Source organism: Phyllobates terribilis, unplaced genomic scaffold (genome assembly GCF_046119375.1).
Source record: "Phyllobates terribilis strain yellow unplaced genomic scaffold, ASM4611937v1 Scaffold_153__1_contigs__length_4458050, whole genome shotgun sequence".
In the NCBI taxonomy this organism is placed as follows: domain Eukaryota; kingdom Metazoa; phylum Chordata; class Amphibia; order Anura; family Dendrobatidae; genus Phyllobates; species Phyllobates terribilis.
In genome coordinates, this window is record NW_027362913.1 from 969,696 (window position 1) to 997,521 (window position 27,826).

Here is a 27,826-nt window from a genome sequence, read left to right on the forward strand (position 1 = left end):
GTCACCTCTGCTTCTGAGGATAAGTTTATCCGAGTCACCAGTCTCAGAAATCGCAGGTTAACAGCAGCTCAGATTAGAGACCAGGTCAATGCCACACAGAGTTCTAGCAGCAGACACATCTCTTCAACAACTGTTAAGAGGAGACTTTGTGCAGCAGGCCTTCATGGTAAAATAGCTGCTAGGAAACCACTGCTAAGGACAGGCAACAAGCAGAAGAGACTTGTTTGGGCTAAAGAACACAAGGAATGGACATTAGACCAGAGGAAATCTGTGCTTTGCTCTGATGAGTCCAAATTTGAGATCTTTGGTTCCCACCACCGTGTCTTTGTGCGACGCAGAAAAGGTGAATGGATGGACTCTACATGCCTGGTTCCCACCGTGAAGCATGGAGGAGGAGGTGTTATGGTGTGGGGGTGCTTTGCTGGTGACACTGTTGGGGATTTATTCAAAATTGAAGGCATACTGAACCAGCATGGCTACCACAGCATCTTGCAGCGGCATGCTATTCCATCCGGTTTGCGTTTAGTTGGACCATCATTTCTTTTTCAACAGGACAATGACCCCAAACACACCTCCAGGCTGTGTAAGGGCTATTTGACCAAGTAGGAGAGTGCTGGGGTGCTACGCCAGATGACCTGGCCTCCACAGTCACCAGACCTGAACCCAATCGAGATGGTTTGGGGTGAGCTGGACCGCAGAGTGAAGGCAAAAGGGCCAACAATGCTAAGCATCTCTGGGAACTCCTTCAAGATTGTTGGAAGACCATTTCCGGTGACTACCTCTTGAAGCTCATCAAGAGAATGCCAAGAGTGTGCAAAGCAGTCATCAAAGCAAAAGGTGGCTACTTTGAAGAACCTAGAATATAAGACATATTTTCAGGTGTTTCACACTTTTTTGTTAAGTATATAATTCCACATGTGTTAATTCATAGTTTTGATGCCTTCAGTGTGAATGTACAATTTTCATAGTCATGAAAATACAGAAAAATCTTTAAATGAGAAGGTGTGTCCAAACTTTTGGTCTGTACTGTATGTACTCACTGTGTGGTGGTGATGGTAGAGGACATTGTGTAGCAGGATACTTTTGGCCTTGTATAGTAGTAATTTTGGGAATATTGGTCTTTGTATAGTGTATTTTAGATTAGCAGCAGTGGTATACTGTAATTATATATGTATAAATCCTCTTTTAAGTGGCAGGGAGGTTATATGGGGAAACATGTACTTTGGGGCTGGGGTCCCTGATCTCTTAGGACCCCAGCAACGCTCCTGCACTGGGGAAAAGCAGGGTCTGGAGGCCACTTTAATATGATCATTTTGTGGATATGACGCCAAAGAAACTAATGAAGTGCTTTGCAAAGTGCCATAATTTTCACAATTCTGAAAATAAATTGTAAGTTTAGTTCCACTATAAGTGATGTTAATTCTATTATGAGAGCTAACCTTCTGAGACAGTTTATCAATGCGGTGTGTGAATTGTCACATGAAGCTTTGCTACATCTATACATAGTGAAGTTCAGGATCAAAATGCTGCAGGTCCCATCTCTTCTACAGAACAATCCCATGGAAATAAAGCTGATCATTTTATCAGATGGGATCATTAGAACTTACCTGGTCGGATCCTTTGTTTCTGGTGGTTTCTTTCCCAGGTCGTCAATAAGGCCCTTTACAATAAGCTCCAAAAACTCATCGGACTTTCTGAATCTTTCAAGCGTTTTCTCCATCACATAAAGGAGGCGCTTATCCCGGCAGAAGAGAATCACAGATATATTGTTCTACATCTTCCAGATGTTTGGATTTATTTACAGACTAATGATTAATCTCGCAAGAAGAATGATAATATTATAACAGATCAAAATTTTGGGGTAAAATTATTCAATTTTAAAAATATATATAGCAATTACATTATTCTGACAAGACCAATTTTTTATTTTTTTCCTCCCCCTTTTCCCAAAAAATATAACTTTGTTTTTTCATTCACATAGACGGAGGGCTTGTGTTTTGTGGGACTAGTTGTTGTTTGGAATGACAACATTCAATTTAGCACATAAAGTATTGAAAAAATGGGGAAAAAATCAAAGTAAGGTTATTATTTTTGTTTCTTTGGGGTTTTTTATGAACATTTAAAAAAAAATGTGGTTTGTGAGACCATTTTCATCTTGCGAAGACCTAATTTTATAAAATGATCCCATTGATGGAGTTGTCGGCTTTTTCTTGGGGAGAGATCAGTAGTTACAAGTTGCATTTTTGGGAGGGAAGAAGAGTGACCCAAAAACCACAACCACAACCCTGGCACTTTACTGTCCTTTACAGCATTGACCCGACGTGTAATAGATTTATATGTTATGAAAGATTGTACTTATGTCAATGCAGCAGAAACAAATATTGTTTTACGCTTTTTCTTTTTTATAGTTGGCCAGAAAACCGCAGAACCTTAAGCAGAAAATGACATGAATGAGAACATCTGCCTGGCTTGTACCGGATCCGGGGGTGTTACGTACAAGGCGAAGCTCCCAGAATAAGGATTTGCTTCATTTTGGTGCAGAGTTTCTAGTAGTTTCTGGTTACTACTGTTACAGGCAGATGCCGTCTGCATAATACAGCCAGCACCGCCTCAACCCCCTCCATGCATGTGGACCCCGGCACAAACACTCAGGTACATCCTTTTATGCTAAGACATTAATAATTCTACAATTATCACACACAACTTATATACAGAAACCTCCCAACCGTCCCCGATCCAATGGGACTGTCCGGCTGTCGCTGGAGGTCGGGGCTATGTCCTGACGAGCTGTGTTCTGTCAGGACAGTCCGTGTAGTACAAGAACGTCTCATGCCGTGCTGCTGTGATCGCTCCTGGAGAGGGGCAGCATCCGCTCCGTACACCTCGTACACGCCCGGCTCCGCTCCGCACGCCTCGTACACGCCCGGCTCCGCTCCGTACGCCTCGTACACGCTCGACTCCGCTACGCACGCCTCGTACACGCGCGGCTCCGTACGCCTCGTACACGTGCGGCTCCGTACGCCTCGTACACGCCCGGCTCCGTACGCCTCGTACACGCGCAGCTCCGCACGCCTCGTACACACGCGGCTCCGCTCCGTACACCTCGTACACACGCGGCTCTGCTCCGTACACCTCGTACACACGCGGCTCTGCTCCGTACACCTCGTACACACGCGGCTCCGCTCCGTACACCTCGTACACACGCGGCTCCGCTCCGTACACCTCGTACACACGCGGCTCCGCTCCGTACACCTCGTACACACGCGGCTCCGCTCCGTACACCTCTTACACACGCGGCTCCGCTCCGTACACCTCTTACACACGCGGCTCCGCTCCGTACACCTCGTACACACGCGGCTCCGCTCCGTACACCTCGTACACACATGGCTCCGCTCCGTACACCTCTTACACACGCGGCTCTGCTCCGTACACCTCGTACACACATGGCTCTGCTCCGTACACCTAGTACACATGCGGGGCCGCTCCGTACACCTCGTACACACGGGGCCGCTCCGTACACCTCGTACACACGAGGCTGCGCTCCGTACACCTTGTACACACGCGGCTCTGCTCCGTACACCTTGTACACACACGGCTCTGCTCCGTACACCTCGTACACACGTGTCTCTGCTCCGTACACCTCGTACATACGCGGCTCTGCTCCGTACACCTCGTACATGCGCGGCTCCGCTCCGTACACCTCGTACACACACGGCTCCGCTCCGTACACCTCGTACGCGCGCGGCTCCGCTCCGTACACCTCGTACACACGTGGCTCTGCTCCGTACACCTCGTACACACGCGGCTCTGCTCCGTACACCTCGTACACGCGGCTCTGCTCTGTACACCTCGTACACACGCGGCTCCGCTCCGTACACCTCGTACACACGCGGCTCCGCTCCGTACACCTCGTACACACGCGGCTCCGCTCCGTACACCTCGTACACACGCGGCTCCGCTCCGTACACCTCGTACACACGCGGCTCCGCTCCGTACACCTCGTACACACGCGGCTCCGCTCCGTACACCTCGTACACACGCGGCTCCGCTCCGTACACCTCGTACACACGCGGCTCCGCTCCGTACACCTCGTACACGCGGCTCCGCTCCGTACAACTCGTACACACGCGGCTCTGCTCCGTACACCTCGTACACGCGGCTCTGCTCTGTACACCTCGTACACACGCGGCTCCGCTCCGTACACCTCGTACACACGCGGCTCCGCTCCGTACACCTCGTACACACGCGGCTCCGCTCCGTACACCTCGTACACACGCGGCTCCGCTCCGTACACCTCGTACACGCGCGGCTCCGCTCCGTACACCTCGTACACGCGCGGCTCCGCTCCGTACACCTCGTACACGCGCGGCTCCGCTCCGTACACCTCGTACACGCGCGGCTCCGCTCCGTACGCCTCGTACACGCGCGGCTCTGCTCCGTACACCTCGTACACACGTGGCTCCGCTCCGTACACCTCGTACACGCGGCTCCGCTCCGTACACCTCGTACACACGCGGCTCTGCTCCGTACACCTCGTACACACACGGCTCTGCTCCGTACACCTCGTACACACGCGGCTCTGCTACATCCACACTGTAAACCCCTCCTGACCCCACACATAAACTTCAGCTCATCCAGCACCATGACAACCAGCACAGCAGAGTCCTGCATCCACTGAGGCCCCTGATCATGTGACCCCTGACTCCTCCCCTCCTGTGACCTCATCACAGCTCCTGTGCGCACAGAGCAGCCATATATGTGGTGGCGGCTCTGCAGGTGGAGGTATGTGGAGACCCCATTACTGGGCGCAGGGGGCATTAACCCCTTCAGCACGGAGACTCTTTTGGGGTCTTGTGTTGCCCCTTTATACGAATCATAAGGTTTTTGTTCTGTTTCCTGTAATAGATACATACGACCCAACTATGGAGACAGGAAGGGAGGAAACGTATTGTTCTCATAGTACAGGACCCCTTTACTGCCCCCACAGTGTAATGCCCCCATTATGCCCCTTATGCAGGATGTATGATGCCCGCACACAGTGTAATGCCCCCATTATGCCCCTTATGCAGGATGTATGATGCCCCACACAGTGTAATGCCCCCATTATGCCCCTTATGCAGGATGTATGATGCCCCCCACAGTGTAATGCCCCCATTATGCCCCTTATGCAGGATGTATGATGCTCGCACACAGTGTAATGCCCCCATTATGCCCCTTATGCAGGATGTATGATGCCCCCACACAGTGTAATGCCCCCATTATGCTCTTTATGCAGGATGTATGATGCCCCCACACAGTGTAATGCCCCCATTATGCCCCTTATGCAGTATGTATGATGCCCCCACACAGTGTAATGCCCCCATTATGCCCCTTATGCAGGATGTGTGATGCCCCTTATGCAGTATGTATGATGCCCCCACACAGTGTAATGCCCCCATTATGCCCCTTATGCAGGATGTATGATGCCCCCACACAGTGTGATGCCCCCATTATGCCCCTTATGCAGGATGTATGATGCCCCCACACAGTGTAATGCCCCCATTATGCCCCTTATGCAGGATGTATGATGCCCCCACACAGTGTAATGCCCCCATTATGCCCCTTATGCAGGATTTATGATGCCCCCCACACAGTGTGATGTCCCCATTATGCCCCTTATGCAGTATGTATGATGCCCCCACACAGTGTAATGCCCCCATTATGCCCCTTATGCAGGATGTATGATGCCACCACACAGTGTAATGCCCCCATTATGCCCCTTATGCAGTATGTATGATGCCCCCACACAGTGTGATGCCCCCATTATGCCCCTTATGCAGGATGTATGATGCCCCCACACAGTGTAATGCCCCCATTATGCCCGTTATGCAGGATGTATGATGCCCCCACACAGTGTAATGCCCCCATTATGCCCCTTATGCAGGATGTATGATGCCCCCATTATGCCCCTTATACAGGATGTATGATGCCCCACACAGTGTAATGCCCCCATTATGCCCCTTATACAGTATGTATGAGTCCCCCACACAGTGTAATGCCCCCATTATGCCCCTTATACAGGATGTATGATGCCCCCACAGTGTAATGCCCCCATTATGCCCCTTATACAGTATGTATGAGTCCCACACACAGTGTAATGCCCCCATTATGCCCCTTATACAGTATGTATGAGTCCCACACACAGTGTAATGCCCCCATTATGCCCCTTATACAGGATGTATGATGCCCCACACAGTGTAATGCCCCCATTATGCCCCTTATACAGTATGTATGAGTCCCCCACACAGTGTAATGCCCCTTATACAGGATGTATGATGCCCCCATTATGCCCCTTATACAGTAGGTATGATGCCCCCACACAGTGAAATGCCCCCATTATGCCCCTTATGCAGTATGTATGATGCCCCCACACAGTGTGATGCCCCCATTATGCCCCTTATGCAGTATGTATGATGCCCCCACACAGTGTAATGCCCAATTATGCCCCTTATGCAGGATGTATGATGTCCCCACGCAGTGTAATGACCCCATTATGCCCCTTATGCATTATGTATGATGCCCTCACACAGTGTAATGTCCCCATTATGCCCCTTATGCAGTATGTATGATATCCCCACGCAGTGTAATGCCCCCATTATGCCCCTTATGCTGTATGTATGATGCCACCACACAGTGTAATGCCCCCATTATGCCCCTTATGCAGTATGTATGATGCCCCCACACAGTGTGATGCCCCCATTATGCCCCTTATGCAGTATGTATGATGCCCCCACACAGTGTAATGTCCCCATTATGCCCCTTATGCAGTATGTATGATGTCCCCACACAGTGTAATGTCCCCATTATGCCCCTTATGCAGTATGTATGATATCCCCATGCAGTGTAATGCCCCCATTATGCCCCTTATGCTGTATGTATGATGCCACCACACAGTGTAATGCCCCCATTATGCCCCTTATGCAGTATGTATGATGCCCCCACACAGTGTGATGCCCCCATTATGCCCCTTATGCAGGATGTATGATGCCCCCACACAGTGTAATGCCCCCATTATGCCCGTTATGCAGGATGTATGATGCCCCCACACAGTGTAATGCCCCCATTATGCCCCTTATGCAGGATGTATGATGCCCCCATTATGCCCCTTATACAGGATGTATGATGCCCCACACAGTGTAATGCCCCCATTATGCCCCTTATACAGTATGTATGAGTCCCCCACACAGTGTAATGCCCCCATTATGCCCCTTATACAGGATGTATGATGCCCCCACAGTGTAATGCCCCCATTATGCCCCTTATACAGTATGTATGAGTCCCACACACAGTGTAATGCCCCCATTATGTCCCTTATACAGGATGTATGATGCCCCACACAGTGTAATGCCCCCATTATGCCCCTTATACAGTATGTATGAGTCCCCCACACAGTGTAATGCCCCTTATACAGGATGTATGATGCCCCCATTATGCCCCTTATACAGTAGGTATGATGCCCCCACACAGTGAAATGCCCCCATTATGCCCCTTATGCAGTATGTATGATGCCCCCACACAGTGTGATGCCCCCATTATGCCCCTTATGCAGTATGTATGATGCCCCCACACAGTGTAATGCCCAATTATGCCCCTTATGCAGGATGTATGATGTCCCCACGCAGTGTAATGACCCCATTATGCCCCTTATGCATTATGTATGATGCCCTCACACAGTGTAATGTCCCCATTATGCCCCTTATGCAGTATGTATGATATCCCCACGCAGTGTAATGCCCCCATTATGCCCCTTATGCTGTATGTATGATGCCACCACACAGTGTAATGCCCCCATTATGCCCCTTATGCAGTATGTATGATGCCCCCACACAGTGTGATGCCCCCATTATGCCCCTTATGCAGTATGTATGATGCCCCCACACAGTGTAATGTCCCCATTATGCCCCTTATGCAGTATGTATGATGTCCCCACACAGTGTAATGTCCCCATTATGCCCCTTATGCAGTATGTATGATATCCCCATGCAGTGTAATGCCCCCATTATGCCCCTTATGCTGTATGTATGATGCCACCACACCGTGTAATGCCCCCATTATGCCCCTTATGCAGTATGTATGATGCCCCCACACAGTGTAATGCCCCCATTATGCCCCTTATGCAGTATGTATGATGCCCCCACACAGTGTAATGCCCCATTATGCCCCTTATGCAGTATGTATGATGTCCCCACGCAGTGTAATGACCCCATTATGCCCCTTATGCAGTATGTATGATGCCCCCACACAGTGTAATGTCCCCATTATCCCCCTTATGCAGTATGTATGATGCCCCCACACAGTGTAATGTCCCCATTATGCCCCTTATGCAGTATGTATGATGCTCCCACACAGTGTAATGCCCCCTATACAGTATGTTTGATGCCCCCACACAGTGTAATGCCCCCATTATGCCCCTTATGCAGTATGTATGATGCCCCCACACAGTGTAATGCCCCCATTATGCCCCTTATGCAGTATGTATGATGCCCCCACACAGTGTAATGCCCCATTATGCCCCTTATGCAGTATGTATGATGCCCCCACACAGTGTAATGCCCCCATTATGCCCCTTATGCAGTATGTATGATGCCCCCACAGTGTAATGCCCCCATTATGCCTCTTATGCAGTATGTATGATGTCCCCACTCGGTGTAATGCCCCCATTATGCCCCTTATGCAGTATGTATGATGTCCCCACGCGGTGTAATGCCCCCATTATGCCCCTTATGCAGGATGTATGATGCCCCCACACAGTGTAATGCCCCCATTATGCCCCTTATGCAGTATAATAGATGAAATTCATAGGATTATTAGTAGGGAGAGCAATATTTATCATATATCAATCACAATAATACAATAATAGACTCCTACCATTTATTAGGACTAAATATCATGGCCAATCTCTATAAACATAACAAACAAAAAACCGAAGAAAGACGATCTAGAGGCCGTATTGTAAAACCACAATATTCTTTATTAGTTTCTGTAAAGATGTGCGGTTGTGGATTTTAATAATCACCTAGGCTGGTTATCGATGCAAGTAGTTTTATTCCTTCCGACCACGGTGAACTGCAATTCCAGGTAAATGTCCAACTGGCAATTCTCTTAGTTCTCGAGTTTCCATCCTGGGATCAGTAGTTCCACTGTCCCGTACCAGGTGATACCCACTGTCCCCCAACTTTTGGTTGGCCCACAGCCTTTTGTATCTCCCGCCTGTATATTGGCAGTCACAGCATATCCTCCTTCGGATGATGGATATCACGGCCACAGCCCGTGATACCACCCAGTTCTCAGTCCGACTAGCAATGAATCTTCCCTTTCTCCTGCACAGGGTTCAGCCCCCTGAATCGGCTGAAGAGCACACCCCTCCCTCCCACAGCTAATTGTGCCTTAAGCCCCCGTCTCACATAGCGAGATCGCTAGCGAGATCGCTGCTGTGTCACGGTTTTGGTGACGCAACAGCGACCTCACCAGCGATGTCACTATGTGTGACACTTTGCAGCGATCAGGCCCCTGCTGTGAGGTCACTGATCGCTGCAGAATGTCCTGGACCTTTTTTCGGTCGTTGCCCTCCCGCTGGTCAGCACACATCGCTGTTTGTGACCAGCGGGAGCAGCGATCAGGCTGGTAACCATGATAAACATCGGGTTACTAGGGGCACACGCGCACCTAGTAACCCGCTGTTTATCATGGTTACGAGCCTGCTAAAGTGAGCGGTAACCTCCCGCTCACTGTAGTAGAGTGGTAACCATGATAAACAATGGGTTACTAGGTGCGCGTGTGCCCCTAGTAACCCGATGTTTACCATAGTTACCAGCCTGTTCCTGCTTCAGCAGGCTGGTAACCAGGAGCAGGACATCGTGGAAAGATTCTTTCCACGATGTCGCTGCTCCCCTGATCATTGGTGAGCCTGCCTGTTTGACAGCTCACCAGCGACCACATAGCGACGCAGCAACGATCCCTGACAGGTCGTATCGTTGTCGGGATCGTTGCAGCGTCGCCTAGTGTGACGGGGCCTTTAGTGGAGATATTTTCTCAGGTGGAACCCATCCCCTGGGTTTGCATGTGAGACTACCTGTGGTGATCATTATAGGGTAAATTGCAATATCAATTTGCCTTACAATCAATTTACCCTATAATGATTGGCCAGTATGTGGGTACATATAGCCTTGCACATACTGAAGTGGTTCCACACTACCCTAAAGAGTGACATATCATACTAAGACAGATTTATACTTGTTCATTCTTATATGTATTGATTCCTGGATATGTAGGGGGTGTACACATATATATAAATTATCCGCTTTAACTTATTGCTCTTACTATGTATCTTCCTTGCTGCGCGTCTTTGTGCTTAGCCATTTGCACTGTGCCCTGTTCACTTCCATGCCCTGTGATTCATTATTGATACTAATAAGGATTATTGTAGTTTTACAATACGGCCTCTAGATCATCTTTCTTCGGTTTTTTGTTTGCTCTTATGCAGTATATATGATGCCCCCACACAGTGTAATGTTCCCACAGTACCGCCATCCCCCCCACACACAGCATAATATAATTCCAGTGTAGGTAAATGAGATGAGAATTAGCGTTATGGAAGATGAGTCTATGAGAAACGTATTCAGCTGCAGACTCCAAGGAAGAAACTGCTTGTTGTCTGTGGCCTAAAATATATAGGTTTTATTAGTAGAAGTCAATGAAAATAACTGAATGTTGTAAAATAATAAAAATACCATAGCTGTTAGGGTCCCCGCCAATCTCTGTATTTCCTGGTCAGCCCCAACGAACTTGTGATTATTACAGCCAATCAGCTGCTGACGCAGTGAGTAACACAGCCAGTGATTGGGAGTATGGAGGAGATGTCCATATAAGACTAGAGAATACAACATCTACACCTTCTATCTCCTGATATGTTTCCCTTATTATCTCCAGTAATTGTATTAATACACAGGATTTTTATGATGTTACATCGGCTCATCATCTTCTCATTCAGGTCCCTACAATATCAGATCCTCTCAGTGAAGATCTCCTATATAAGAAAATTTTCCTGATTTACCCATCAAAGATGGATACGGACAGACACAAGATGGCGGAGAGGATATTACACCTCACCCTGGAGATCCTCTTCCGTCTTACTGGAGAGGTGAGAGATTCTGATGACGTCACATTACATCATTCTTATCTATGGGAATAACAGATGGACAGAACTGGAGAGGTGAGGACTCTGGAAATGTCTGGAGTGAGATTTATTAATGTGTCTCTCCATAACCAGGATTACTCAGTAGTGAAGAAGACCTCTAGTGAGCACTGTCAGGACCCTGTGTCTGAGGGATGGGAAAGACCCCTGAGCCCAATCACAAGGCCTCCACCTCATCCCCTGATACATGAGGACATCAATGACCAGAAGATCCTAGAACTCACCTACAAGATGATTGAGCTGCTGACTGGAGAGGTGACACTGCTGGGAATGCTGGGACATTATACAGTAACACTATGAAGGGATCGGGGGGGTGACGGTATCATTGTATGTGTCAGGTTCCAATAAGGTGTCAGGATGTCGCTGTCTATTTCTCCATGGAAGAGTGGGAGTATTTAGAAGGACGCAAATATCTGTACAAGGACGTCATGATGGAGGTTCCCCAGCCCCTCACATCACCAGGTAATAGACAGGACTAAATACACACGGCCTATAATTATCTGTATGTAAAGAATGAATTCAGTCCCTGTATGTGTTTCCTTCCAGATCTGTCCAGCAAGAGGACAACACCAGAGAGATGTCCCCGTCCTCTTCTTCCACAGGACTGTAAACAAGAAGACCCCAATGTTCCTCAGGATCATCAGGTAGATGGAGAGAAGGTGTCATGAGATCTCCCCTATGATGTGTAGACGGCTGTGAAGGTCTTGTGTTCAGTCTTGTTTTATCCACCAGTATTATATGTTTTATACTTGTGTAATGAGAACGGTGGAGATGGCAGGATTAGAGCTGATCATAGATGTGACCTCTCCATCTGTCTGACTTTTACAATATTTGTTTCAGGGTGAAGATCTGACCCATATTAATACTACAGAGACATATATGAGGGGTGATGAGTGGTGTAAAGAGGAGATTCCTACATATGACCACCCAGGTGAGTAGTGACCACTAAATGCCGAGAAGTCACAGATTCTTCTCAGTCACCAGCTGTGGCTGCTTTATCGGTGGTGTAGACCGGCCGTATCACAATCGTGTGATCACCATTTCCCTCTAGACCACAACATTCTCCTCCACCCAAAACTGTCCAAATGACTTTGGGCATTAAAAGCCCTTTTCTATAGAACTTACAACCTGGAGGATCCACCTACCCACTGTCATTAGGAGACTTTGACCATTACCTGCCCAGATCTGTAAACTACAAAGCCAAATGTCAGCGTATTGTGATCGACTCACTCAGCTTCTTAAAGAGGCAGACACAGGAACAGTTTCTATTTAAAGTGCGGCTGTTACCTCCAGGCCCACCACACAAATACTCTAAAGGCTGTGAATTTTATCCTATGACCTCCTCCCTCTCTACAGGTGTTCAATCATTCTAGCACTAAAGATGGCTGATTTACCCCCTCGTGTGCTGGAACCTTTTTCCTATGTTTAATTACTGGAGCTAACAATCTCAGTGCTACACATCTCTCCTCCAGTACTTTACCAGTGACTTTTTCACATTATGTAGAATGTGCTGAGAAGTTAGAAAATCACTTGAAGAAAAATATTATGATGGACCTGTAAAAGAAAGCGGAGGGTAATGATGCTGTTGGCTTCCTAGATCCCTGATATCTTATTGGATGAATCTACCTTCTCTCCCTTCTGTGCTGCTGAATGTGCTCATATGGTCCCTACAAGACCAGGTCCAGTCTTTCTGGCCAAACTTCACTTTTATGATCGACAACATTAAATGTGCAGTGAGGGCCAAGTGTGAATTTCTGTCCAATAACAACAGAGTTTCCCTTTATCCTGACTTTTCAATTTCTTTTAAAACCAACTAACTTCAAACAGGATTGTGATAAACTGAACAGAAAACATTACACCTTTGCCATGATATATCTCTAAGCTGTGAGTGGCTGATGGCTGTAATATACATTTATTCACGCCTGCAGGAGATGTGTTGGCTCGAGCCCTGGTTTCATGGATTCACTCCACATCATCAATTCCATTATGTTATCAGTCCTAAGGAATTCAGATTACTGCACAATCTCTCCTGAAATGGGGGCATTAATACTTTCTCTACTCTTCTGCTCAGGAGTCATAGTTGCTCCAATGGTCCATCATAAATGAGTGTGACTCCAGTTTAGTGTTGAAGTTCTCCCCTCATACATATATAGTTATATGAAAAAGTTTGGGCACCCCTATTAATCTTAAGCTTAATGTTTTATAAAAATTGGTGTTTTTGCAACAGCTATTTCAGTTTGATATATGTAATAACTGTTGGACACAGTAATGTTTCTGCCTTGAAATGAGGTTTATTGTACTAACAGAAAATGTGCAATCTGCATTCAAACAAAATTTGACAGGTGCATAAGTATGGGCACCTCACCAGAAAAGTGACATTAATGTTTAGTAGATCCTCCTTTTGCAAAAATAACAGCCTCTAGTCGCTTCCTGTAGCTTTTAATGAGTTCCTGGATCCTGGATGAAGGTATTTTTGACCATTCCTCTTTACAAAACAATTCCAGTTCAGTTAAGTTTGATGGTCGCCGAGCATGGACAGCCCTCTTCAAATGATCCCACAGATGTTCAATGATATTCAGGTCTGGGTACTGGGATGGCCATTCCAGAACATTGTAATTGTTCCTCTGCATGAATGCCTGAGTAGATTTGGAGTGGTGTTTTGGATCATTGTCTTGCTGAAAGATCCATCCCCTGCGTAACTTCAACTTTATCACTGATTCTTGAACATTATTGTCAAGAATCTGCTGATACTGAGTGGAATCCATGCGTCCCTCAACTTTAACAAGATTCCCGGTGCCGGCATTGGCCACACAGCCCCAAAGCATGATGGAACCTCCACCAAATTTTACTGTGGGTAGCAAGTGTTTTTTTTGGAATGCTGTGTTTTTTTGCCGCCATGCATAACGCCTTTTTGTATGACCAAACAACTCAATCTTGGTTTCATCAGTCCACAGGACCTTCTTCCAAAAAGAAATTGGCTTCTCCAAATGTGCTTTTGCATACCTTAGCCGACTCTGTTTGTGGTGTGCTTGCAGAAACGGCTTCTTCGCATCACTCTCCCATACAGCTTCTCCTTGTGCAAAGTGCGTTGTATAGTTGACCGATGCACAGTGACACCATCTGCAGCAAGTTGATGCTGCAGCTCTCTGGAGGTGGTCTGAGGATTGTCCTTGACTGATCTCACCATTCTTCTTCTCTGCCTTTCTGATGTTTTTCTTGGCCTGCCACTTCTGGCCTTAACAAGAACTGTCCCTGTGTTCTTCCATTTCCTTACTATGTTCCTCACAGTGGAAACTGACAGGTTAAATCTCCGAGACAGCTTTTTGTATCCTTCCCCTGAACAACTATGTTGAATAATCTTTGTTTTCAGATCATTTGACAGTTGTTTTGAGGAGCCCATGATGCCACTCTTCAGAGGAGATTCAAACAGGAGAACAACTTGCAAGTGGCCACTTTAAGTAGCTTTTCTCATGATTGCATACACCTGGCTATGAAGTTCAAAGCTCAATGAGGTTACAAAACCAAAAAAAGTGCTTTAGTAAGTCAGTAAAAAGTAGGTAGGAGTATTTAAAACAAGAAAATGATAAAGGTGCCCATACTTATGCACCTGTCAAATTTTGTTTGAATGCAGATTGCACATTTTCTGTTAGTACAATAAACCTCATTTCAAGGCAGAAACATTACTGTGTCCAACAGTTATTACATATATCAAACTGAAATAGCTGTTGCAAAAACACCAATTTTTATAAAACATTAAGCTTAAGATTAATAGGGGTGCCCAAACTTTTTCATATAACTGTATTGTTGTTGGGGATGTAACATTTTTTATTCTATGTCTATTTGTTTACAGATTTTCATTTTGTATGATTGTGGTGGGATCGGCCGGCCTCACTTATGTTACTCAGTAACTCCCTGGTCTCTTTAAAAAGAGGTCTCATTACCTCTTCCAAATGCCAGATATTCAAATATAAGACGCCTCATCTCTGCACTATTATAAAAAGTTCTCTTTAACTGTCTAATATTTCTTCTTGAAGCTCATCTGACAGAAAATATTGGATTTTACGATAATTTAGAGTTTGTGGCTGTTGGTAATCTGTTTACTCCAGAGAGGTTTCTCCACTAGTTAATCTTCTCATTTTTTTTTACTGATTAAGGCTATGTGCCCACGATGCAGAAATGTTCCGGATTTTTTCCTGAGCATTTCTGCATCTCCCTGGCAGAAAAAACGCATGCGGATTGTACATGCGGATTGTACATGCGGATTGTACATGCTTTTTTCCTGCCAGGGACATGCAGATGTGAAGCTTTCTTCACATGCAGTTCCGCATGCCGGTTGACAAGTGGTTGACAAGTGCTTTCCAAGCTATTTTAGCATCACTTGGAAAGTGCTTGACAACTTGGTCACACTATATAAATCCATGCAAACGACCCCAAAGAATGTCAAAAAAATAAAAAAATAAATCTATACTTACCTTCTGATGGCCCCTGGAGTCTTGCTTCGTTCTGTCCTGGCTTGCCGGCAGCTTGCGGTACACAACACTGAAGGACCTGCCGTCGCATGACTAAATGACGTCAGCGCAGGTCCTTCAGTTCACCGCGATCTGGCGACAAGCGAAGACAAGGAGACCGGGAGCCGTCAGAAGGTAAGTATAATATTTATTTTTTATTTTATTCTTTTTTTACAGGTACTATGGTACCTGGGTCCGGAGGAGAGTCTCCTCTTCTCCAGACCCGGGTACCATCCGCACATTGAAACGCTTGGATTCCGCATGTACAGATGCAGTGATGCGGATTCCATGCGTTCCAATGCAAGTCAATGGCGGCGAAAACGCAGCGCTTCCGCAAAATAATTGGTAGTGCTGCGGTTTTTTCCGCAATGATAACCTGCAGCGGAAATTTCCGCAGCATGTGCACAGCACATGCGGATTATCATTGGGGAACATGGCAGGCCTTCTACCAAGCGTTTTTTAAGCGTTTCTGCAGCGTTTTTGCCACTGCGGAAATGCTTTAAAAAACGCATCGTGGGCACACAGCCTAAGACTGTTCAGCCTAATCTTTTCAGTAGAAAATGTGATGTGTTATTGTCTATAGTCACAGTTTTCCCCATCAACCTTTAACTTCTTTAACCCATCTACATGAATCTGGACTTACACAGAGACACCTAGGCTTGGGCCTTGGTGTGACCTGTTGTTCTGTGGAGTGAGATATGAAGAATAGTCAGGTAGCCGGGTTAGAACCAGGAGGGCAGAGAAAATACAAAATCAGAAGACAAAAGAGTAGTCAGTAGTGATGCTTGGTTATTTGTTACTCGAGCAATTTTCCGGCGGTTCCTTCCCCAACCCCCCCCATATCCTCCGTAGGGCTGGAGGGAGTCTAAAAATTGTTCAGATCTATGAAAACAGTGGAAACAGCATGGGGAAGACCCCTGGAATCATCTCTGAATCCCAGGTCGCTGCTGTGAACAATGTTACCAGAGTAGTATGCCACTTTTACGGGCTGACAATAAAAAATACAAAAACGAAGATAAAATGGATTTTCCTGGAAACAATTTTTAAGAAACATTCTTTCCAGGATAATGACTTCTATATAATGCAAAATAAATAACAGAAAAAATACTCCTCCACACCTTGGGCTATGTTCACACTTAGTGTTTTTGCACGTTCACATTGCTTTCAACGGTGAAAAATACATTCACCGGTAAATGTAATTTTAACATTTTACTACCTTATCTGGCCATGTGGTGTGTAAGACATGATCAGATACATCTGTTTCATTCATGAAAGAGAGACTCTGTAAGTCCCATTTTTTTTTCAGGCCTCACTATTTATAAAGCGCCATCAGGCGGCCCTTACTATTGTTAGAGTACCCTGCGGCGGCCACTAAAGCTAGACGGCCAAGCTCCGCAAGTAAGCGCTTCCGGCCGACGGAAGCCACTGGCACCAATAGCAGCTGATTGGCGGGGTTGCCGGGTGCGGGACCCAGGTCAATCAGACATTGATGCCCTATCCTACGGATGGGGTATAAATGTAAAATTAGTGGACAACTTCTTTAATACGGTAAAGTTTGAAACTTGCATGGCCATATATTGCTTCTGCAATATAACGTATCCATCTGAGGTGGTCAAATTTTCTTTTTTGTATATATTATGTAAAGTTTGCAACTTGGAGGTCCAGCAGGCGGCCCTCACAATTTATAGAGTGCCAGCAAGTGGCCTCCACTATTTTTACAGGGCCAGTAGGCATCTTGTGGACAGATGAGACCAAGATAGAGCTTTTTGGTAAAACATATCATTCAGCTGTTTACTGTAAATGGAATGAGGCCTAAAAATAAAAGAACACAGAACTTACAGTCAATTATAGTGGAGGGTCAAAGATATTTAGGGGTTGTTTTGCTTCCTCTGGCACTGAATGCCTTGACTGTGTGTAAGGCATCATGAAATCTGAATATTCCCAAAGGATTTTGGGTAGCAATGTAGTGCCCAGTGTCAGAAAGTTGGATTGGCATCCTAGGTCATGGGTCTTTCAGCAGGACAAGGACCCCAAGTTATGAATTTCTGTCAACCATGATAAATTTCTGTGAACTTTGATGAATTTCTGAGTACAGATCACCGTAAAAATTTTGAATTGGTCAATGAGTGAATGGAAGAAATTAATTAAGTTATGAACTGTGGAAAGATGTATTTGACCAGAATGAACAGTCCTTTCCAGCAGATGCTACCACCTAGCACCTATCCCTATACTAATATACTAAATGTAGCTAACAGTGGTATTAATAAGGAATAGCATAGATTTTTTTTTCTTTTTTGCTTGCAGCAGCACGGAGTATAAGGCTATAATCCCTGACTAGATAACCTGTAATACGCTATTCCTAGTGCTATAGCTCACTCGTACACAAATTACAGATAAGAGAGGTAATATTGCAGAATATAAAATAGATTTTAACCCGCCCCCAGAGTATTTTTTTGGGATATGGCAGCACCAAACTGTGAAGGAACGCACGCAACTCTGCCTGCTTTGTTGACTTTCTGAGTGTAGGTTACATTAAAAAACACATCTGTCAGTGAGTTTTTTGAAGAATGCAATCAAGTTATAGACAGTGTATGCAACGAAAATGAACACTCATTTCCAGCAGGAGTATACATGTATATTGTAAAGAATGTTAGAAGTAGGTCTCTAAAAATTATTCATGCGGGCGTCCTAAATACCTTTAAAATAATTAATGGGGGTGTTGCATGATGATCACCCTGTTGATATTGTGGTGTAGGATGAGAAGAAGGAATAGGACAACATAAAAAGAAGAAATCTTCACACCTATCTGGGTGTGAAGATCTGCATGGGAATAGACCAGAAAAAAATGGATTTGAGTTTATGTTCTGTTGCTGTCATCCGGTGGTGTTGAGAAGTCTGGGCCAATCCAGGCCTTGTTTATTTTGATATTAGTCAGCCTGTCAGCATTTTTAGTTGACAAGTGGGCGCACCTATCAGTTATAATACCCCCGGCGCACTAAAAACCCGCTCTGACAAAACGCTAGAGGCAGGGCAGGCCAGGACCTCCAAGCTGTAGTGAGACAGTTCATGCCACGAGTCTAACTTGGATACCTGATAGTTGTAAGGCACAGAGGAATCACCAAGGACGGTGGTACAGTCAGCAAGATACTCCTTCAGTATCTTCTAAAACTTTTCCCTCATTGTCAGACTACCCCGTGTATCAGGGCCTGGGCACTGGGAGGGTCTGAGAAAACTGTCCCAGACCTTTGAGAGTGTTCCCCTGCTTCTACTGCATATGGCTTTGTGTGTCTGTCTCCCTGTACTCATTGGTTGTCCAATGAACTGTGACCTCTACCATCTAAGTTGTCAGATGGGAATTTTTTATATTCTTCAACTAGGGCCTTCTGGTACTGCAACATTTTATTAGACCTCGCTGCCACTTGAAGGAGAGATAGAAAGTTCTCCATGTAGCATGGATCTAGAAGGGTGACCAACCAGTAATTACTGTTGCCTAAAATGTGTACAACGCGAGGGTCACGGGAAAGGCAGCAGAACATAAACTCAGCCATATGTGCCAGACTGCGAAGAGCCAAGACTTCCCTGTCCCCACCAAGATGGATGATTGTCCATCATCTCCTCCTCATACTCCTCTTTTGTCCTCCTCCTCTTCAGCCACGGTGAACAGACGGGATGAAGGTGGTGCAGGTTGTACCGTCTGTAGCGCAGGAAACCTGCCTGTGTTCCTCATTCGCACCCAATCCACGTTGAAAAGATGATACAAGGCTGGGCTGTGTAGCATCACCCTGTATAGTTTCTTGCCCATCTCAACTTGCTGCGCCTGCAAAACCTCCTCTTTAATTGTGAGCAGCGAGCGTTTCAGTAGGCAGAGAAGCGGGAGGGTGACGTTGATTATGGCGTCACCACCGCTCACTATCTTGGTGGAGTCCTCAAAGGTTTGGAGAACTGCACAGATGTCAGACATCCATGTCCACTCATCAGCTCTTATGTGCGGAGACTGACCAGAATATTGACGGGCGTGTTGGAGCTGGTACTCAACAACTGGCCACTGCTGCTCACAAGGCCTTGTTAACATATGCAACGTTGAGTTCCAACGCATGGTAACATTGTACAACAATCAGTGAGCTGGAAGTTACAAAGGCTGCTGAAGCACAGCCAGGGCGGCGGAAGCTGTAGCTGACTTGCGGAAATGGGCACACGCAGTGTACTTTCACAAGCAGCTCAGGCAGATCATGGTAGGTTTTGAGAAACCGCTGAACCACTAAGTTGAGCACGTGGGTCAGGCATGGTACATGTGCTCGGTTGCCAAGCTTCAGAGCCACTTGCAGGTTCCAGCCATTGTTACACACGACCATGCTTGGTTGTAGGTTCAGCGGTGAGAGCCACAGATCTGTCTGCTCTGTTACAGCTTTCAACAACTCTGCAGGGGTGTGCAGTTTGTCACCTAAGCAGATTAGCTTCTGCAGAGCCTGTTGCTGCTTGGCCAAGGCAGTGCTGAAGTTTCTAGCTTCATATTATTGATGTTTCAGAGATATGGAGGATGAAGAGGCGAAGGAGGTGCAGGAACTGCTGTACAAGGTGGGGGCAACCCTGATTGAACCAGGGCCCGCAATCCTCGGCATCGGTAGCACATGTTCCGTCCCGGCTTGCACAATATTCACCCATTGTGCCGTCAGGGAAATGTTGCATCCCTGGCCACAAGCACTTGTCCACATGTCTGTGGTTAGGTGGACCTTCCTAGTAACTGCATTGTGAGGGCACGGGTAATGTTAAGGGACAAGTGCTTGTGTAAGGCAGGGATGGTACATCGGGAGAAATAGTGGCTGCTGGGGACTGAGTACCTAGGTACAGCTGCGGCCATGAGGTTGCAGAAAGCTTCCTTCTCCACAAGCCTAAAATGCAATATTTCCAGTGCGAGCAGTCTGGAAATGTGGCCGTTTAGTATTGTGGCCTGTGGGTGTGCAGGTGGCTGCGTATTTCCGCTTGTGTTCCAAGGGACAACTGAACGCTGCGCTGGGACAAGGACGTGAATGTGGTTGCTACGACAGGTGGAGAGTGGGAGGCATCTTCGCCTGCATCATGGACAGGGGATTGGCATGCACATACAACAGGTGAAGAGGCAGTGGTGTCGCCCACAGACACTGTTTCTGGTCCTGGCGTTTGGCCCAGCTAGTTGAGTGCTTTGCTATCGTGTGCCTGAGCATGCTGGTGGTGGTCAGGCTAGTAGTTGTGCTGCCCCTGCTGATGCTGGCACAGTATATGTTGCAAATAGCCTTTTTTGGGTTAACTGGACAGTTTTTAAAAAAGCGCCAGACTCAGGAAGACCTAACCCTTGGACTGGCAACTTCCCTCGTGCTGGTGTTCTGGGGAACAGTTGCCCGCCTTGTCTCTATGGTCACGTCACTACCTCTTCCTGCCTGTTGCGGTACTATGGATCCCACCTTCTCTGCGCTGCTGTCTTTGCTCTGCTTGTCACCTTCCCAGATTGGGTAAGTAACCTCATCGTCCACCATCTCGTCTTCCCCGTCCACACCCTTGTCTTCCTACTGACTTACAAATATTTGGGTATCGCTAAGTGTGATCTCCTCATATCCTGCTTGAAGCGAACAGGGCAAGAGGACAGAAACTATAAATGGAAATATAAACAGCCCTTCGGAGTGTCTAAGTGTGAGATCACTTGTCTCCGGGCGCTCGGCATGGTGAGAGGAAGGAGGCTCAGGGTGAGGATTATGTGGTCCAGACTCAAGACTACTGAGACTGGACCGTGTGGAAGACAGGGTGGTGCTGAAAACTGACTGGAAGCATTGTCTGCTATCAACCCAACAACCTTTTCACACTGGTCTGGCTTCAAGAGTGTTGTTCCACAAAGTGGGACAGGACGCTAGGTCGACATGATGTGGGTGTTTGTTGTGCTACTTCAGCAGGCACCGTTTCCCCTTGCCCCGTCTCATGCTGCACATAACACATCTGCATCTCTGGCTGCTATAGGCGTAAAAGGGGACAAACTTATGGTGTGGCACCCATGCTCCCCTGACCTCAACCCCATTGAGAACCTCTGGAGCTTCATCAAAAGGAGTGTCTATGATGGCGGGAGGCAGTTCACATCTAAGCAACAGCTCTGGGAGGGTATTCTGTCCTCGTGCAAAACAATTAAAGCAGAAACCATCCAAAACCTGACAAATTCAATGGACGAGAGAGTTCAGAAGCTCCTTTCGAACAAGGGGTCCTATGTGCAAATGTAACATCACCTAGAATAAAGTTTTGAGGTGAAAACTGTTTGATTTCAGTTTGTAATAACCTGCTAATGCTTATAATTTCAAAAATGACCATTTTTTTGTTCTTTATTAAAATGAAAACGTTGAAAACTCTGCTGTGCATAATAATTTGGAACATGCATTTTGAGTGCAGTTTGAGTGTTTTATTTTTTAAAAAATATACTGTTATCATAGGCAGTTTGTACAAAAACCTTTCAATTGTACTCTAATAGTTATTTGACTGGAAAATTACAATGACTGCAATTCATATAGGTAATTTGGGAAAATCTGAAAAAATATTATTTGCATAATAATTTGGAACACAGTGTATTTGGCAGCTTCAACAAAATTTCACGATTATTAATGCAGTAAAAATCTGACCACTTCAGATGAGCAAGTTTTACTGCAATAGCAATATGCTATTGGTTAGCGGCCAAGTCAGGATGTATGTTTTCAACACACAACTGTCACATTTTAAATGGAGTATAATATTTCGCAGATTACAAAAAATTTCAGGATCATTACGCAGTAAAATCTGACCACCACAGATGGACTTTTTCAATGCTTGCACTACATAGCAATGCTAGTCAAATCAACTAAGTGTGGCTGTATACTGTTAACAAACAAATGGAGCAGTAAAAATAGTGTAGTATATTGCTTTTCACAAAAATTAGCAGGATTAAGAGCAAAAAGGAATATTATTATCCCTGAGAACTAGGGCTATTGATATGAGTTACAGCAGCAGAAAGAACATGCAATGAAGCCTAACCTGTAGTGCACTATCTCTCCACAAACTCTGCCTAACCTGCTAACAGCAGTATTAATATACATCAGAATGAGCCCTTACAAGGGCTGTTGGTTCAGATGAAATAAATACAACTAGTGTGGAATCCCTGCCTAAAAGAAGCTAGAATTCTCTCCCTCGCTCAGCCGCAGCTCTCCCTACTCTGCCTATTTCCGGGGTAGACTGTGATGAGGGCAGGGTCCCTGGTCTTATATAGACCTGATGATGCTATGCGGCCAGCAATTCACTGTAATGTCACTACCAACATGGCTACGGCATTACAGTGACTGGCAGGCGATCCCTACATGTTAATTGGCTGCCTAAAAAGTGCCAAACATGTGAGGCCGGCACTCGAGCTCGCTCCCGAAATTTTAAGAAAAAAAAATACTCGCTGAGTACTGAGCATTTCGAGCACTGTGATGCTCGGGTAAGTAACGAGTAGTGACAAGCATGCTCGCTCATCACTAATAGTCAGTAAATGGGCCAAAGCCATATCAGGAACCAAACACACAAGCCGGGTGCTGAGTACAGAGGACTGAACCAGAGGAGAACAAGGCTGTATCAGGCAGCTTCTGGCAATATACTCTGAGCTTTAGTAGTGTGACTTCAGCTGGATTGCACACACTCATACTGCCAGACTGGATGGTACTACAGGTCCCAAGCACCCTAATCTTAATGGCTGGACAGGGCCTGTGCGCCCAGAGCTTCTGGTTCCAACATCTCCATCACCAATGCCACCCGCAGAATGAATAAGGCGGCTCCTGGTGACAGGAGAAGATCCCAGAGGAGATGGGATTCACCATTTGCAGAAGCCCTAATATGACAAAATGGCAGAAAACCAGAACATTAGAAATCCCCATAAAGTGACTCCATTTTGGAAATTATAACCCTCAATGAATGAATCTATAGGACTAGTGACTATTTTGACTCCACAGACACTTTCCGGAAATTAGCACGCAGTGGATTTTGGAGAGTGAAAATTGCACATTGGCCATTTTATTACCCAACACATAGTGCCCATATTGTGCTCCAGGAGGCACACACCATAAATTAACTGTGTTCTTCTCACTATAGTAATGCCAAATTCATGGATGCTAAATGTGGTTTGGCACACTGCAAGGGTCAGAAGCAAGGGGGGCATTTGTTTTTGGGAGTGCGGATATTGCTGGATTGGTTTATGGAAGCCATGTTTCTTTTTAAGAGCCTTTTGAGCCACTAATAATGTGGAAACCTCTGTTTTTCCACTGACAGATAATGGACTTGAGTGGGGACTTTTTTTTTTTTGCAGGATGAGTAGAAGTTTTTATTGGTATTATTTTCGCCTACATAACATTTTTTGGTGGCTTTTTTTATTCCATATTTTGGAGGCAGAATGAACAAACAGTTGAACACCACGCTCCACTGGTTCATCCTATGAGGTTTTCTATTAGACTGTGAACTGTCATTGTCTTGGTAAATAATAATAATTTTTCTACGTAACTTTCAATTGTTACCGACAGTTTAAGTAGAAATGTTCACAAATATTACATTCAAGGATATTTTATTCAAAAATTATAACTGTTTTTATTCTTGGCAGATGACTGTACCAGGAGATCAGAGGGACAGCTGACATCATCAATTTTTAAATCCGATGATCTTGAGATGCCACAAGATACAATTGAAGTGAATGCCATTACTCCAGATACACCATCATCCCTTCACAGCAAAGATCTGTCATCTGATCCTTTGAAACAGGTCCTGTCTTCTGATTCATTACCGACTACTAAGGAAAATCAAAGTCACAAAATAAGCATTAAAAAGCAAACTGCTCCTAAGGCAAATAATCCATTTTCATGTTCAGAATATGGAAATAGTTTTCCTCTCCAAAAGTTTTTTCTTAAGAATCAAGACATTCACACAGCAGAGAATATATTTTATTGTTCCAAGTGTGGGAAATGTTTTAACCAGAAATCGAAACTTGTTCGACACCAGAGAACTCACGCAGGGGAGAATTCATTTTCATGTTCAGAATGTGGGAAATGTTTTATGAAGAAATCATCTCTTCTTAGTCATCAGAGAACTCACACAGGGGAGAAGCCTTTTTCCTGCTCAGAATGTGGAAAATATTTTAGACATAAACGTAGTCTTGTTTTGCACCAAATAACGCACACAGGGAAGAAGTCTTTTTCATGTTCAGAATGTGGGAAATGTTTTAACCGAAAAGCGTATCTTGATAGCCATCAGAGAACCCACACAGGGGAGAAGCCTTTTTCATGTTCAGAATGTGGGAAATGTTTCAGATGGAAACAGCATCTTGATAACCACCAGAGAACTCACACAGGAGAGAAGCCTTTTTCATGCTCAGAATGTGGGAAATGTTTTAACCGGAAACAGAATCTTGATAACCACCAGAGAACTCACACAGGAGAGAAGCCTTTTTCATGTTCAGAATGTGGGAAATGTTTTAAATGGAAATCAGATGTTGTTATGCACAAAAGAACCCACACAGGGGAGAAGCCTTTTTCATGCTCAGAATGTGGGAAATGTTTTAGCTGGAAATCGCATCTTCGTAGCCACCAGAGAACCCACACAGGGGAGAAACCTTTTTCATGTTCAGAATGTGGGAAATGTTTTAACCGGAAACAGAATCTTGATAACCACCAGAGAACCCACACAGGGGAGAAGCCTTTTTCATGTTCAGAATGTGGGAAATGTTTTAACCTGAAACAGAATCTTGATAACCACCAGAGAACCCACACAGGGGAGAAGCCTTTTTCATGTTCAGAATGTGGAAAATGTTTTAACCTGAAACAGAATCTTGATAACCACCAGAGAACCCACACAGGGGAGAAGCCTTTTTCATGTTCAGAATGTGGGAAATGTTTTAACCAGAAATCAGATTTGATTAAGCACCTGAGAACCCACACAGAAGAGAGGCCTTTTTCATGTTCAGAATGTGGGAAATGTTTTAACCAGAAATCACATTTGATTAAGCACCTGAGAACCCACACAGAAGAGAGGCCTTTTTCCTGTTGAGAATGTGGGAAATGTTTTAACCAGAAATCAGGTTTGATTAAGCCCCAGAGAATTCACACAGGGGATAAGCATTTTTCATGTTCAGAATGTTTGAAAAGATTTAACTGAAAATTGTATCTTCATAAAGGGGTTGTCCACTACTAGGGCAACCACTTGTCATTCCTCATGTTTGGCCTCATTAAAATAAAAACACTCATACTCACGCTCTGTGTCATCGCTGTTCCAGCCGTGTCTGCACTCATGTACCCGGGGCTATTGTGAGGTTGTTACATCACCCGAGCCCTGCGCCCAATCAGCGCCAGCTTCACTGTCCCTGCCTTCAGACAGATTGAACATCAACAGGAAGCCACGGCTACAGCTGCTTTCTGACTTTCTGTTATTGTTCGATGTGTCCAAAGGTGGGGACAGTGACTCCAGGGCTGATTGGGCACAGGGCTTACATGACGTAACAACGTAATATAATCCCTGGAAACGCAAGTGCTGACACCGCTAGAACGCCGCAGGCATGGGAGGTTTGTATGACTTTTTATTTTAACAGGACCAAACATGAGGAATGAGAAGGAGTTGTCTAAGTAGTGGACAGCCCCTTTTAAAGATCAAAAATCCCACACACAGAGAAGACATTATCATACCTAGAGTGTGAGAAATGAATTACTGGAAAATCGTATTTTGTTGACCATCAAAAATAACCCAGACGGGTAGAAACTATATATGTTATTGACAAATTGTACATACGTATTGTGTGTATGTAAATGTGAATCAGAGCTCTGTGTGTATAAATATGCATACAAGTGGTGTTCAAAAGTTCTGCATAGGCATGAAGAAAACTATATATTTCATACTTCTGCATCTCTACAGTGAAACTGGTGGAACATATATGTTTTTGTAATCCCTCATTGTATGCCATACTCATTTTTGAATGTCCCAAGTGTATAAATTGTTATGGTATGCGCATTTTTGATAATTTTTTTTTACAGCATAACCATCATAACCATACCTACACCAGTACAGTGTGTAGAATGGTGAACAGGTTTCTAAGTTCATTAACTTCCAATGCAAGTTCACACAGACTTAAATTTTACTTTTTAAGATTTATTGTTTTTTATTTAATTCAGAGTCCTGAAAAGGGCCTTTTGACTGCATCTTTAGGCTGCCTGCCCACGTTGCGTATTACAAGCGTATATGCTGCGGAATTTCCGCAGCGTAAACGCTTGTAAAACGCATGTATATCCGCACCCCATGGTCCCCAATGGCATTCCGCAATGTCAATGCCCATGCTGCGGATTTTTCCGCAGCGTATATACTGCGGTCAAAAATCCACAGCATGTTCATTAATTTTGCGTTTCCGCATGCGGAATCAATGTGCGGATGGTACCCAAGTCTGGAGGAGAGGAGACTCTCATCCAGACCTGGGTACCAAAGAACCTGTAAAAAAAAGAATAAAATAAAGTTTATACTTATCTTCTGATGTTTTCCCTCCGTTGCGCTGTTGTGTGAAGGACCTGCCACGTCATTGAGTCATGTGACCTATCACATGACTCAATGACTTCACCGCAGGTCCTGCACACAACAGCGTGAGCCGCTCAAGACTCCGGACGGGGCAGAGAATGCATCGGAAGGTGAGTATAAACTTTATTTTTTTATTTTTTACCATTCTGATTTTTTTTTTAACTATTACTTGGTCACACTATATAAATCCATGCCGGTTGCATGGATTTATATAGTGTGAACAAGTTGTCAAGCACTTTTCCAAGTGATGCTTAAATCACTTGGAGAAGTGCTTGATAACCCGCATGCGGAAATGCATGCAAAGACACCTCACAAACGCTTCTACCTGGCGGGAAAACCGCATGCGATTTTCCCGCCAAGGAGAAGTGTAAAAAATATGCTTCAGTTCCGCAACGTGGGCACTTAGCCTTAGCTTCTAATACTTTATTGGCCAGACTTTGCTCTTGAGCACCAACTTGCATCTCTGTGGCATTGAGTGAACAAGCTTCTGCAGATGTTCACGAGTGATGATGTGCTTCCAGGCCTG

At 45.4% G+C, this 27,826-nt stretch overlaps 1 protein-coding gene across 1 annotated transcript; it reads left to right on the forward strand.

Moving 5' to 3' along the window:
* The first annotated feature begins 4,700 nt into the window (after positions 1-4,700).
* LOC141206959 (uncharacterized) lies at positions 4,701-27,826 on the forward strand. Its single transcript, XM_073664325.1, has 7 exons — positions 4,701-4,782; positions 11,030-11,179; positions 11,309-11,488; positions 11,572-11,695; positions 11,780-11,877; positions 12,074-12,164; positions 24,353-27,826. The coding sequence occupies exons 2-7, from the start codon at positions 11,102-11,104 to the stop codon at positions 25,789-25,791; spliced, it is 2,010 nt and encodes a 669-aa protein (XP_073520426.1). The 5' UTR covers positions 4,701-4,782; positions 11,030-11,101; the 3' UTR covers positions 25,792-27,826.

Coding starts and splice junctions, on each gene's coding strand:
- LOC141206959 (XM_073664325.1), top strand. CDS start 11,102: ATGGATACGGACAGACACAAGATGGCGGAGAGGATATTACACCTCACC. Junction 11,878..12,073: donor ATGTTCCTCAGGATCATCAG/GTAGATGGAGAG, acceptor TATTTGTTTCAG/GGTGAAGATCTGACCCATAT. Junction 12,165..24,352: donor TCCTACATATGACCACCCAG/GTGAGTAGTGAC, acceptor TATTCTTGGCAG/ATGACTGTACCAGGAGATCA.